Source organism: Pseudonaja textilis, chromosome 2 (assembly GCF_049901715.1).
Source record: "Pseudonaja textilis isolate UNSWEBS1 chromosome 2, rPseTex1.2, whole genome shotgun sequence".
NCBI lineage: Eukaryota > Metazoa > Chordata > Lepidosauria > Squamata > Elapidae > Pseudonaja > Pseudonaja textilis.
The window spans coordinates 23,339,206-23,352,080 of record NC_141991.1 but is presented as its reverse complement, the minus strand read 5'-3'; the positions used below and the strand labels follow the sequence as shown (position 1 = coordinate 23,352,080).

The following is a 12,875-nucleotide window of genomic DNA, read 5'->3' as shown; positions in this document are numbered from 1 at the left end:
GGAGGAAGTGCGCTTAATGTATATTCTAAGAGCCCTTTTTACGTCTAGCGTGTGCCACTGTCGCTCTAAGTCATGGTGCGGGAGAGGACAGAAGTCAGGCAAAACAATGTCCTGGGACCTGTGAAACCAGGTGTTAACCTTCGGAATAAATGAGGGGTCCAGACGAAGAACAACCCTATCATTGTGAAAGGAACAAATGTCCTGTCTGATAGAAAGAGCAGCAAGCTCGGAAACCCTCCTGGCAGAAGTGATGGCAACAAGGAACACTACCTTCAGAGTCAGGAAACGGAGAGACACTGTTCTAAAGAGTTCAAAGGGGGGCTTTGTAAAGGCATTAAGGACCAAATGAAGGTCCCAGGAAGGATACCTGTGAACCACCAGAGGGTGCAGGTTGGAAGCCCCTTTCAAAAACCTCCTGACTGAAGTGTGATGGGATAAGGAAGGAAGCGAACCCCATGAAAGGACTGAGGAGAGGGCCGCAACCTGCCTGCGTAAGGTGTTGGGGGCCAAATCTTTCTCCAGCCCATGCTGAAGGAAGCTAAGAACTTCTGCCAACTGGGCTGAAGCAGGAGAAAGACTCTCCCTGAGGCACCATTGGGAAAAAGCCTTCCAGGTGGCATCATAGATGCGCCTTGTAAAAGGTTTGCGAGAAGCCAGGATAGTGTGGATGACCCTTTCTGGAAGATCAGCCTCCTCTAGCCGCTGCCGCTCAAGTGCCACACGGCCAGCTTGAACCCCTGGGGCTCTGGGTGGAGCAGGGCCCCCTGGTGAAGGGAGATTAGATGAGCAGGGATCCTCCAAGGAGAAGCCACCGACAGATTGACCAGGTCTGCAAACCAGGGCCTCCTTGGCCAATAGCGTGCCAGGAGGAGGAGCTCTGCACGTTCCTCCAACATCTTCCAAATTACTGCTGGAATGATGGGAAGCGGGGGAAAGGCGTAGAGGAGACCCTTGGGCCATCTGCACCGAAGAGCATTAGTCCCCTCCGCTCCCTGGCAAGGAAACCTGGTGAAGAATCTGGTGATTTGGGCATTTTGAGGAGTGGAGAAAAGATCCACCTCCGGTGTTCCGAATCTGAGGGAAAGATCCCTGAATAGAGACGGAGGAATGGACCATTCTGCCTGGTCAACTAGGCTCCTGCTGAGCCAGTTGGCCTGGGAGTTGTCGACCCCGGAAATGGGGGTCTGCCAAGATCGATAACAGGTGTTTCTCTGACCATAACCCCAGCCGTAGAGCCTCTCTCATGAGGGCTTTAGACCTTGTCCCCCCTTGCCAGTTGACATGAGCCTTTGCGGCCGTGTTGTCCATAAGGACTAGAACGTGAGAGCCAGTCACTGATTGCCTGAAATGGTTGAGAGCCAGAAAAATGGCTCTGAGCTCTAGCCAATTTATGGGGAGGGTCTGTTCCAATATGGACCAAACGCCCTGGGCTATCTAGCCCTGCATATGGGAACCACAACCCAGGAGGCTGGCATCAGTGGTTATCACTAGCCTGTCTGGGTCCCTGAACAGGAGCCCCCTCCAGATAGATGGGGAATGCCACCAATTGAGAGATCTCCGGATTTGTGGCGGGAGTGGGACCTTGATGGATGAGTGGCTGGTTCCTGCTCGTTGGTAGGGAAGCAGGAACCATTGGAGGGCTCGGGAGTGGACCCGAGCCCACGGAATGATGCCAATACAGGAATCCATCTTCCCCAGAAGTTTGGACAGCAGCGACAGGGGGACAATTTGATGTTGCTGGATCTGGCTGATGATCTCTGCAAGGCTCTTTCTATGAGCTGAGGACAGGAAAACCTGGCACGATATGGTATCGATGGCTGCTCCCAAGTGTTGCAATTTGGTTGTAGGAGAGAGCTGGCTCTTTTTGGTGTTGATGGAAAATCCATGGCTCTGGAGACAGGACAGGGTAATTTGCAGATCCCGATGGGCCGCAAGGATGGAAGAGGAAAGAATCAAAATGCCGTCCAAGTAACATTGGATCCTCACTGGAATAGAACGCAGAGATGCTACCAATGCTGCCAGAACCTTTGTGAAGACCTTTGGAGCCGATGAGAGGCCGAAGGGAAGTGCTCGATACTGGGAATAGGTATTCTGATAACAGAAACTGAGAAACTGGCGATGATGAGGCCAAATTGGGATGTGGAGGTAAGCCTCAGTAAGATCAAAGGAAGAGAGGAGGTCGCCCTCCCAAATGCTCTCTAAAATAGAATGCAGAGTCTGCATTTTAAATTGCCTGTATTTTACAAATTGGTTGAGAAATTTTAGATCAAGGATGGCTCGCCACCCCCGAGGCTTTGGGAATGATGAAAAGGCGAGAGTAAAGCCCACGTCCCCATTGAGATGCGGGAACAGGTTGAATAGCCCTGATTTCAAGAAGGTGCTGAATGGCCTGATTCATGAAGGCTTGCCTGGAAATGTCCCGAGACACAGGACAGATCAAAAAATTTTGGGGGGTGGGGTTAGGAAGTCCAATTGTAACCCTGACCTAATAGTGCTAAGCACCGAGGCATCCGTCGTTGACTCCTCCCATTTGGAGGCAAAGAAGGCTAGGCGACCTCCGATGGGTGGGGAGAACAAGGGATTACTTAGAGCGACAGAAGGAATGACCCCCTCCCCCCCCGAAAGGGCTGTTTACCAGTAGAAGGTTGTTGCCTGCCAGATGTTTCTGCCCGTTGGTCTTGGCGTTGGGAGTATGGCCTGTGAGAGTGGGGGAAGCAAGATGAGGTCTCCGCTCGGAAGGCAGGAGGGCGATAAGGAGCAGGGCGATATTCTGCTTTCTTCTCAGAGGAAGACAGAATTTTACGTTTATCTCTGGTTTCGATGAGATAAGGTTCCAGAGCATCACCAAAAAGTTTATCGCCTGCGAAAGGAACTGAAGCCAGCTTCCATTTTCGGCGTGACTCCGCCTGCCAATTTCGGAGCCATAAAAGTCTTCTTGCTGCTACAGAAGATGCCATGGCCTTGGATGCAAATTTGGCGGAATTGAAAGTGGCATCTGCAGTGAATTCCGCCGCTGCAATAATTTTATTAAGGTCTTGGTGAGACCGAAGGTCAGAAGCAGGCAATCTATTCTGGAGTTGGCGCAGCTACCGTATGGATGCCCTGGTGAAGAAGGATGCTGCTGTTGAAACCCGAACAGCCCAAGCAGCAGCCTGGTGATTGCGCTTGAGGGTCTGTTCGGAACATTTACCATCCGCTTTCAGGATATCTTCTGGCTCCGTGGGAGTGCCAGAAGATGAGAACGAGCCCAGAACCGGAATGTCAAAAGAAGGCACTGCCAGGGCATTGTCCAGAGCTGCGCTGACATTGTAGAAACGCTTATCTAGAGAAGATGGGCGAGGACCTGCCGAAGGAGAAGCGCACTGTTCCTTGACCATGACCAGGAACAAAATGGGAGAAGGCAAAACCTCTGCATGCATTACAGGCTTGGAGAAGAGTGAACCCCCTTAGCTAGAGGGATTTCCTTGTGGCTCGGGAGCCACTTCCTCTGGCGATAGCTTGGCAGTGACCAAGGCCTTGCTGAGTAATGGTCTGAAGAGAGTAGGTTTGAAGACCAATGCAGAGGATGTCTGCTCTGGGTGAGAATCCTCTTCCTCTGAAAGATTTTGGTCAAAAATCTCACCCTCTTCACACTCTGAATGAGAGGAGTAACTGTGTTCAGATGGGGAAGGCCTTCCTTCCTCATCAACCTCCTCCCATTCTGATAGAGAAGAATGGACCCTGAGGTCCTGAGGCCTGTGTAAATCAGGATGATGAGGCAAGGAACTTATAGATTGAGAAGGGAGAAGGGCCTGAACCCTTTCCAGAGGTTGAAGAATTTGTTTGAAGCCTTCAGCCAATCCCTGCCTAATGGCTGATGAGACTACATCTTGGATATCCCTTGGTCTATGCTCAAAGGTAGAGGCAGAAAGCCGAAGGCCCACTGCTGTGGGAGTGAAGGTGGCTTCAGACTTAGATTGAGGAGAGGTTCGAGGCCTGGAGGGAGGGGGAGGAGCATAGGGCACAAAAGCCTGTTGCTTTCTGGAAGATCATAAATAAAGCCTAGATCTGCTTAAATCCTGAGGATCTGACTGTACAGCAAGAGCCTCAGGAGACCAGGACAGAGGATGGAAAGGCTCATAGATAACTTCTCCTCCCCTGGGAGGGCTTGGTTGGGGCCCACGAGTATCACCTGAAACATGCTGTAGTTGCACTCCCTTCTGTTGAATAGTTCTGTTGAACTGCCTCTCTGGAGTTGAACTGCCTCTCATGTCTGCGCTTCTCTGCCCTCAATTCAGCCTGAGTTGCCTTCTTAGGGGCGAGAGCCTTAGCTTTGATTTTAGCAGCCACCTCCCTCTGGACTGATTGGGTGCGTTGCCTACGTCTTTTTCTCCTATTGGGCTTAAGAGACTGTTCCACTGGGGGGGGAAAGCTCTGCCAGAGCCTTTTCTTGCTCCAAAATAAAGGCTCTTGCGTTGGAAAGCAGCTGTTCAGAAATGTTTCTATTAAGCCCCTTAGGGTATAAATGGCCCCCCAGGCTTACAAAATGGCCGCTCACCTCGTGGTGGAAGGCCTGAATCCAAGATGCCCACTGACTACAGGAAAACAGGCTCCAAGACTGAAGAATCGCTCCTTAGGCTAAACAGAGCCCCGAGCGAAGTCAGCAAGGGAAAAACCCAGCAACCAGCTACACGATCACCTGGTTTGAGCTCTTTGCCATTTGCCGTTTACGATCCCTCCAAACTGCAGGTGACTGAAAGGAGCTGAGTCAAAAGCTGGGGTCTCTCCCGGGGGCTGGCTTTTATATCTCAGTACAAACTCAGCTATGACATCATAGGAAGGAGTCAACCCATCCTGGGCTCTCGATGCAGCATGTTTATATATACCGGTAAGCTTTCATTTTTATATTTGCGATATATTTCTTATACTGTCCATCAACAAAGTACTTGAATGCTTCAAAATTAGACCTGAAAAAATATATCCATCTTTGAAATTCAACATACTGTATTTTTTAGTCCAGCCCATGCTGAGAATGGACACAGACTAGTAATGTGCATTTCCACTACATAGCAGGGTCAGTGAATGAAACCATATTAACACAACTCTTCTGCTATTAGTATCTGACAAAGCATGAGTAGCAGCAAGGGAATTGTTGAAAACAACTATAATGTAGCTACCAACTTCCTTCTTCTGCCTGCAAACCACTAGACACTTTAATATACATTCTCTCTCTGGTATTTTCCCACACACGCTAAAAGAAACCAGTGTCCTGGAAAGTAAAAACACACAATTACTGCAGTGTTTAAAAAGCAAAAGGACACTATTTCACTGCACAATAAATAGCACCATTCAGAAAGGCCTTTCAAAATTGATAAAATGGTTCTCCACCCTGCATGTCAGGACTTCATATTAAAAGATCAATATGACTTTTGCTTTTGTGGCAATGAACAAGAAGAGACTTTAAGTTAAATTACTGAGTGTCAACACTTGCAACTTTCCCACATTCAGATTTTACTCTTCCGTAATCACTTATAGATTGTTCTAATATCTATTGCCTGGCTTAATCACTGAATTAACACTCAGCTAGATTTCACATCTTGTTTTCAATTTTCTCAAACACTTCTTGTCTCCCCAGCAGTTAATCCTGATTATATAAATATCTATTTTGAGATAATTTCAAAAGAGATATTTAAAATGTATGCATGTTTACTTATTTAAAGTACAGATTTCTATCAGAAAATATAATCACAAATAAATGTAAAAATTATGAGTGAACACAAAGAAAATTGATATAGCTACCATATACAAATCAAAAATTTAAAAACAATTTTACATAAAAAGAAAACTAGTTTACCTGCAAAGTGTTATTCAGCAAATCAAAATCACTGTATCTTCGTATAATCTGCAAAATAATATTTTATTATGAGTTGAGTACAACTCATTCAAAAATACACTTTAAATCTCATCTAACATGTAATTCAGACTTAAGTTCAAAATTCTCCTACTGGCCCACATTTGGAAGATTTCATGACAAGAAGGATAAATGCCAATATCAGACACAAAATCTTTCAGGAGTTGGAAAAAACAAAAACTACTTTCTCCTCTACACAGAGAGCAAAATTGTTTCAATTTAATTATGCAAGGAACAATAGAATGTGCATAGGGAAGTTTAATGCTTGACTAATGAGATGAATAATGAGTAATTATTTTCACGTGCATTTACAAAATTGGGTCTCTTTTGTCTGGAACAAAGGAAAGAAAGAAAGAAACGGAGCAGCATGATAAAGGTGTTTAAAATTAGGTATGGTTGAAATAACAGACTTTGTCTTCATTCTCTTATACAATACAGCTAAAACCTGAGGTCATTTAAACTAAAATGTAGGATTATTCAGGACCAATAGGAGGAAGAACTTGTTCATGCAATGGATAGTTAAACTGAGGAATTCACTGCCGGTAATTGTGTTATGGTAGTTAATTTGGGTAACATTAAAAGATGACTGGATAGGTCCTGGAAGATTAAACTATCAATGATTCCTGATATTAATACTGGTAGCTGTTTACTATCTTTAAGAACCATAAGTAGCACATGCCTGAAATCTTCCCTCCTGGGAAGGAATATCAAAAGGAAAATTTGGAGCATCTGGCAACATTGAGACTTGTCACTTCTCAAAAATATCTGGGCCTTCATAAAGAACGCTAGACTAGCTGAGATTGTGTTCTAATCCAGCAGGGCTCTTTATGGGTAATAAAAATATTTCTCCTATGAAATCTGTGCCTTTGGAACAACTAATATCTGCAAGGATGCTAATTAGCAGCACCCTCTGTCCTTCTGAGATAAAATACAGGACCAGCTTCTTAAAACTACACTGAAAACTTTGGCATTCTCACATATCACAGGCCTGCTAGTTTCAAAGGATGAAGCTATCCGGTTTCCCCCGAGGGTGATACATCTTTTCCTTACTCCATCTCCTCCTCTTATCAGCTATAAAACCATTTCTTCTTTGTATCTGTGTCAGTCAAGTATGCTACATGTCTTTGATCAGTATCATAAATAAGAATTATGCAGCCTTATAACTCTTGCTCATGGCTGTTCTGGATACAAGCGACCAATGATTCATTTTATTTTGCCAGCTTTAGATTTTTTTTTAAAGAGTTATGGGATCTTCTCCAGTAGTTAGCATTTAATGGATGAGTTTTTCATCACAAGAGAAAAGCAACACTTTAAAGATATTTGAAAAAGAGCAAAAGAAGATAAAGATGATTAATGTTGCCTTTCTCCTATAGCAGCAGGTGAAAAGATCATCTGCTAACTGCTATTCCTATTGACTCCATGCTAGATTGAGACTCAGATAGCACCAACCTACTTTCTTCAAGAAAGACAATGCAAAGAATCTGGCTACTGTTCACATCCATTAGGTGAGAGAACTTTTATTTTAAATAAAACTTTTGGAAGGGTTCTTATTCTGCCATCATCTGCTGGTCCTGTCTCTATGCTTGCTGCCTACTGTAGCCTGGACTTCATAATTTGAGAGAGGACAGGGATGATAAAATCATTGTAAGCCGGTCATGTCCTAGAGTTAGTTCCTTTACTCTTTAAAATAGAGTATCCTTATTACTAGCAAACCACAGAAAAAATATCTTATGACAGTATAAGTTTAACACTAAGGAACAGAATTCAGTTTATCTCATATGCACTGGGGCTCTTATTCCAATTTCAAGATCGGGGGAGAAAAATCTATACAGTTAGTCCTTGATTTACAACCGGTGGTCATTTAACAACCACTGGAAGTTATGACAGGCTTTTAAAACAACTACTTACGAGGGCTATCCACAAAATAGATTAAGTTTTTGTCTGTAGCAAGAAGGGGCGGAGCTAGCGTGGCCATCTTTGGTCTGTGCGTCCGCCACTCAGTCTGCATCTAGTCGTGCTAGTGGGAGGTTCGTATTGTTGCCCGTTATTTCACAGCAAACGTTTGAAATGTGTGCTGCAATTGAAAATCCCTCCAGTTGTGAGGTGCAATCAGTGATAAGGTTTTTGTTGGCAAAAAAACATAAACCGATTGAAATTTTTCAGCAACTGTGTGAAGTGTACCGGGACAACATCATCACTGAAGGTGGAGTGCACCAATGGTGCATTAAGTTTAAAAATGGCCAAACTACAGCACTTGAGAAGTCCTGAATGCTTTCAAGTGGGAGATTTGTCCTCATCTGCCCTACAGCCCCGATCTTGCACCAAGCGACTACCACTTGTTTCCGAGGATGAAGACCTGGCTCGGAACACAGCGCTTTGACGACGACGCGGAACTGCGGGCGGGCGTGACTGACTGGCTCAAATCTCAGGCATCAAAGCGCTGTGTTCCAAGCCAGGTCTTCATCCTCGGAAACAAGTGGTAGTCGCTTGGTGCAAGATTGGGGCTGTAGGGCGGATGAGGAAAAATCTCCCACTTGAAAGCATCCAGGACTTAAGTGCCGTAGTTCGGCCATTTTTAAACTTAATGCACCATTGGCACATTCCACCTTCAGTGATGATGTTGTCCCCGTACACTTCACACAGTTGCTGAAAAATTTCAATCGGTTTATGGTTTTTTGCCAACAAAAACCTTATCACTGATTGCACCTCACAACTGGAGGGATTTTCAATTGCAGCACACATTTCAAACGTTTGCTGTGAAATAACGGGCAATGATACGAACCTCCCACTAGCACGACTAGATGCAGACTGAGCGGCGGACGCACAGACCAAAGATGGCCACGCTAGCTCCGCCCCTTCTTGCTACAGACGAAAACGTAATCTATTTTGTGGATAGCCCTCGTACAACCTGTCACATTTCAGGCACTTGGCAACTGCCTGGCATTTACAACTGGTTATAATGTCCTGGAATCATATGACTGCAATTTGTTTTCTGCTCTTCTGTGCCTATTGGATATACTAGATTCGTTTAACAAATATGTGGTTTACTTAACAACTATAGTGACTTTCTTTATGACCATTGTTAAAATGGTCATAAAATCAAATTTGGTCACATGATTCCTTGATTTTATCACCACAATGACTAATGGCCAAACTCCAAGCTTCATCGTGATAAGAAAGTCAAGGGCTGCCTGTAATAGACTTTGGCTTTACTGGTCTTAATTACTTTAGTGTTACCTAAAAACTAGTGATGATTTAGCATGAACCAACTGAGTTATGGCCAAAGAAGACTGAATGTGAGAACGAGAAAGCAGAAATAATGAACTAAGCTCTGATCTTACCCCACAACATCTTTCATTCAAAAAATATTTATACGAAATGATTCTAAAAAAAACTGGTTATACAGAAAAAATACTGGATTATCATAGTTCAGTTGAAAAAAATCTGTTACAATTTATATTAAGAATTCAAGTAGTTTACCTGCCAGCTGTTTTCCATTGAAATCCCTCTTTGTACACGAATAATATATTCCTGGAAATTACAACACATATAACATGTTATATGATCTGCCAAATGAAATTCAATAGTGCTTTTAAAATAATTTCAGTGTTATTAATGGATTAAGACAAACTAGGCCCTTTAAAAGGCACTATAGCCCTGAGCTTGATTGACAACTATGTAATTTTCCAGTGTTAACATTAGGGCCCATCTTGCAGCCTACTCACCTCTCTGTACTAGTTTATTAGGGCATGTTTGATTTTGTTTCTCCACTTGTTTTTTTTTTATCGCAATGAATTAACAGTTGGATTCCTCATTATAAAATTAAAATCTCTCCTACTTTTAGGATGAACAAGACAATTCATACCCCACAAGTGATTGTTTCAGAGACATTTATTTACCTAGAGAAACAAAATGACCATGGGCAGGCAAAAAAGCAGTGGGAGTAGGAGTGACTTCCAACTTCCTGTTGGCTTTCCCACTGAGTTTTTTTGTGGGGTTCTGGCAAGGAGCATTGGCCATGTTCCTAGCAGGCAGGGAAGTGGCAGGATGGAGGGAGGAAGGGATTGTGAGACTGGCTGGGAAACTGTCACAGAATGTTGAAAATGAAAATCACATAACCACAGCAGCAGCCAGTAGCACTGAAACAGCCACAACTTTGTGATAATTTACTTCTTCAGAATCTATGGGGCCTGGATTTTGGACACTTATTAATTAATCCATTTTGAGGAATATTGGTTTAAAAATTGTTGCCTTATGATGTATTTTTCACCCAGTCATGACATCATTTCACCCAGGTCATAACAACGTAAATTTTAGTAGAATATAATGTTTGGAGAGGAAGGGGTTCCTTCCAGAAATTTCACACCAATGGGATTAGGCAAGACGCATCTGCTAATTGGGATAAAATTATGATAAATGTAAACAAAATATTAAAATGCAAAAACATCATAATAACGGTATGAACTATCAGGGTCATGTAGCACGTTGGTATGAAAGCTGAACCATCAGAAAGGCTGAATGAAGCCAAATCGATGCTTCTAAACTGTAGTGTTAGAAAAAATTGCTGAGAACACTTTGGACCACAAAGTGAATATTGTCATTAAGGTTACAAGCCTAAATTTACAAGGTCCCAAAGAAGCAGTTATTGGTAAACCTTGGTTAACAGTGGGAATTGGGACTGGAAACTCCTTCACCAAGCAACACAATCATAAAGCATGATTTCATCGATTGCAATAAAGTTACAACAGCAGTTCCAGCTGTAGTCATTATGTGAATCCTAAAACTTACTAGGTACACCATCATGGGATCTTTACTTGCAACCTCCTGCTGGCTTCTCCATTGACTTTGCTTTGTCAGAAGCTGGCAGTGATGGTCACAAATGGCAATCGAGTGATCACAGGATGCTGTGATGGCCACAACAGTGAGGACTGGCCATAAGTCTTCTCATTTAGCACCATCATAACTTCAAACATTCTCTGAATGAATGCTTGTTATCCAAGGTCTACCTCCACTGAAAGGCAAACTGATGTTGCATTGAGTCAAAGGAGGAAGAAACTGTATGACAACAATATCCAGGTGGCTATTTCTCCCACTGTTTCTTAATACTGCATTCTTAAGCCATTAAAAACAAGTAAATTCCAAGTAAAATGTACCAAGAATGTAACATATACAACACATGAGTATTACACCAAGTATTTATTTTGGATTTTACCTCACATGACAATTCTTCTTGAACATATAATTCTCCTTCACCTCTACTGGATGGACTACTACAGGTAATCCTCAACTTTCGGCCACAATTGAAACCAAACTTTCTGTTGTTAAGTGAGACATTTAAGTTAGTTTTGCCCCTTTTTATGACCTTTCTTGCCACAGTTGTTAAGTGAATCACCGCAGTTGGTAAGTTAGTTCCCCATTGATTTTGCTTGTCAGAAGGCTGCAAAAGGACCCTGGGACACTGCAACCGTCATAAATATGAGGCAGTTGCCAAGCATTTGAATTTTGATCACATGATCACGGGGATGCTATAAAAGTCCTAAGGGTGAAAAATGGTCATAAGTCAATTTTTTCAGGGCCGTTGTAACTTTGAACAGTGACTAAATGAACTGTTATAAGTCGAGGACTACCTGTATTAGTATGAGAACTCCAATATTCCAAATACTAAAGACAGAAAGCATGGAAAACACCCTAACATTTCTGTATAATGTAACATCCTATGAAATGTTTCTTCCGCCTTCTGCAATAGAATATTTGCCTGCCAAAAGAATTATTATACCATACATTTTTAACAGATAATTAAGCAAATAATAATTTATATTCTTCCTATCTATTTTTGAAGGAAAAATCTTACCAAAGATCTAATGGTAATTTATGGTTCTATGCAACCTCAACATATTCATTTCTATTCATCTATTGAATAACCAACTCCACAAGACCCTGGGCTGCATGTAACATTAAAAACAATGTAAATAAGAATAATAAAAAATAAAACATTCAACTAATCTATGAGGACTTGAGTTGTTAGTTGATCATGTGAGAGCACATTTTCTCTCCTGCGTCATTGATTTTAATAAAATGTTAGTACTACAGAGAGATTAACTACCCAAAGAAATATTTCTGATTGCCATTCTTAAGAATCTTAAGTACTCATGTTTAGCCATCCCAAGAAAACTGCTTCTGGCATTTCGAACAGATCTTTATCTGTAATTACCAACATGTGAAAACAGAATGAAAATGACATTTCAGTGCATCAGTGGTGAAATGGTAAACTTATATAGGAAGCAAACAGCTTTTTTCTATTAAAGGCAATACTAAAACTTGTAAAATTAGACTGTTCATCACTATTGATCATCTGCTACATGACACTTAAAATCTCAGCTGTCTATCTCCATTGCCCTCAGCTGTCAAAAAGAACTAAATAAAGCACCAAATTTATGAAGAAATTCTAAAAACAAACTTACTACTACAATTCTGCATGTAGTCAAGAACAAATAAGCAACAGATAGCTGATGTGTACCATAAAAAGCTAGCTATTTGTTATATTGCATAAATTATAATCCCTGTATTAAATGGTTAATATCTCATGCTTAAACATTCTGCTCTATACACAGACTCATCAAATTTCTCCTATGATCGTTAGCAGAGAAAATGTTTTGCTGTCTACCATTGATAATTTAGATTTTGCTCTACAAAAAAAAACTAGCCAATTACTTTGGCCCACGAGTAAAACGCTTATATAGAACAGCAGATAAAGCTTTCAGAAGAATCTTTTCCCTTTTGTACCTAAAGATAATTGGTATGTTCAGGTAGCTCAACAAATAAAGCATATTATTGGGAAAGGGGTTAATAAATTGCATGCCTTTATTTACAATTAACTAATAATTTACTGAGCCTAATAATATACATCAAAATAAAGCTGAGAAAGCCAAATAAAGCAAGGAGCAATTAAAGGAATAAACCAGAAATCTGAGATTAGATCAGGACA

General features: G+C 42.1%; 1 protein-coding gene across 11 annotated transcripts in view; it reads right to left on the bottom strand.

The window, feature by feature from the left end:
• Nucleotides 1–12,875, bottom strand: part of PXK (PX domain containing serine/threonine kinase like) — a 57,747-nt gene that overhangs the window by 35,176 nt on the left and 9,696 nt on the right. For 6 of the 11 annotated variants that reach the window (XM_087923547.1, XM_087923548.1, XM_026721544.2 and 3 more), the window contains exons 2-3: nt 9,371–9,421; nt 5,834–5,881 (exon numbers count right to left, since the gene is read on the bottom strand). The exons of the other annotated variants lie outside the window; for them this stretch is intronic. In XM_087923547.1, coding sequence (XP_087779673.1) covers nt 5,834–5,881; nt 9,371–9,421 — 99 coding nt within the window. The remainder of the gene's footprint in view (nt 1–5,833; nt 5,882–9,370; nt 9,422–12,875) is intronic. 11 annotated transcript variants of the gene reach the window in all.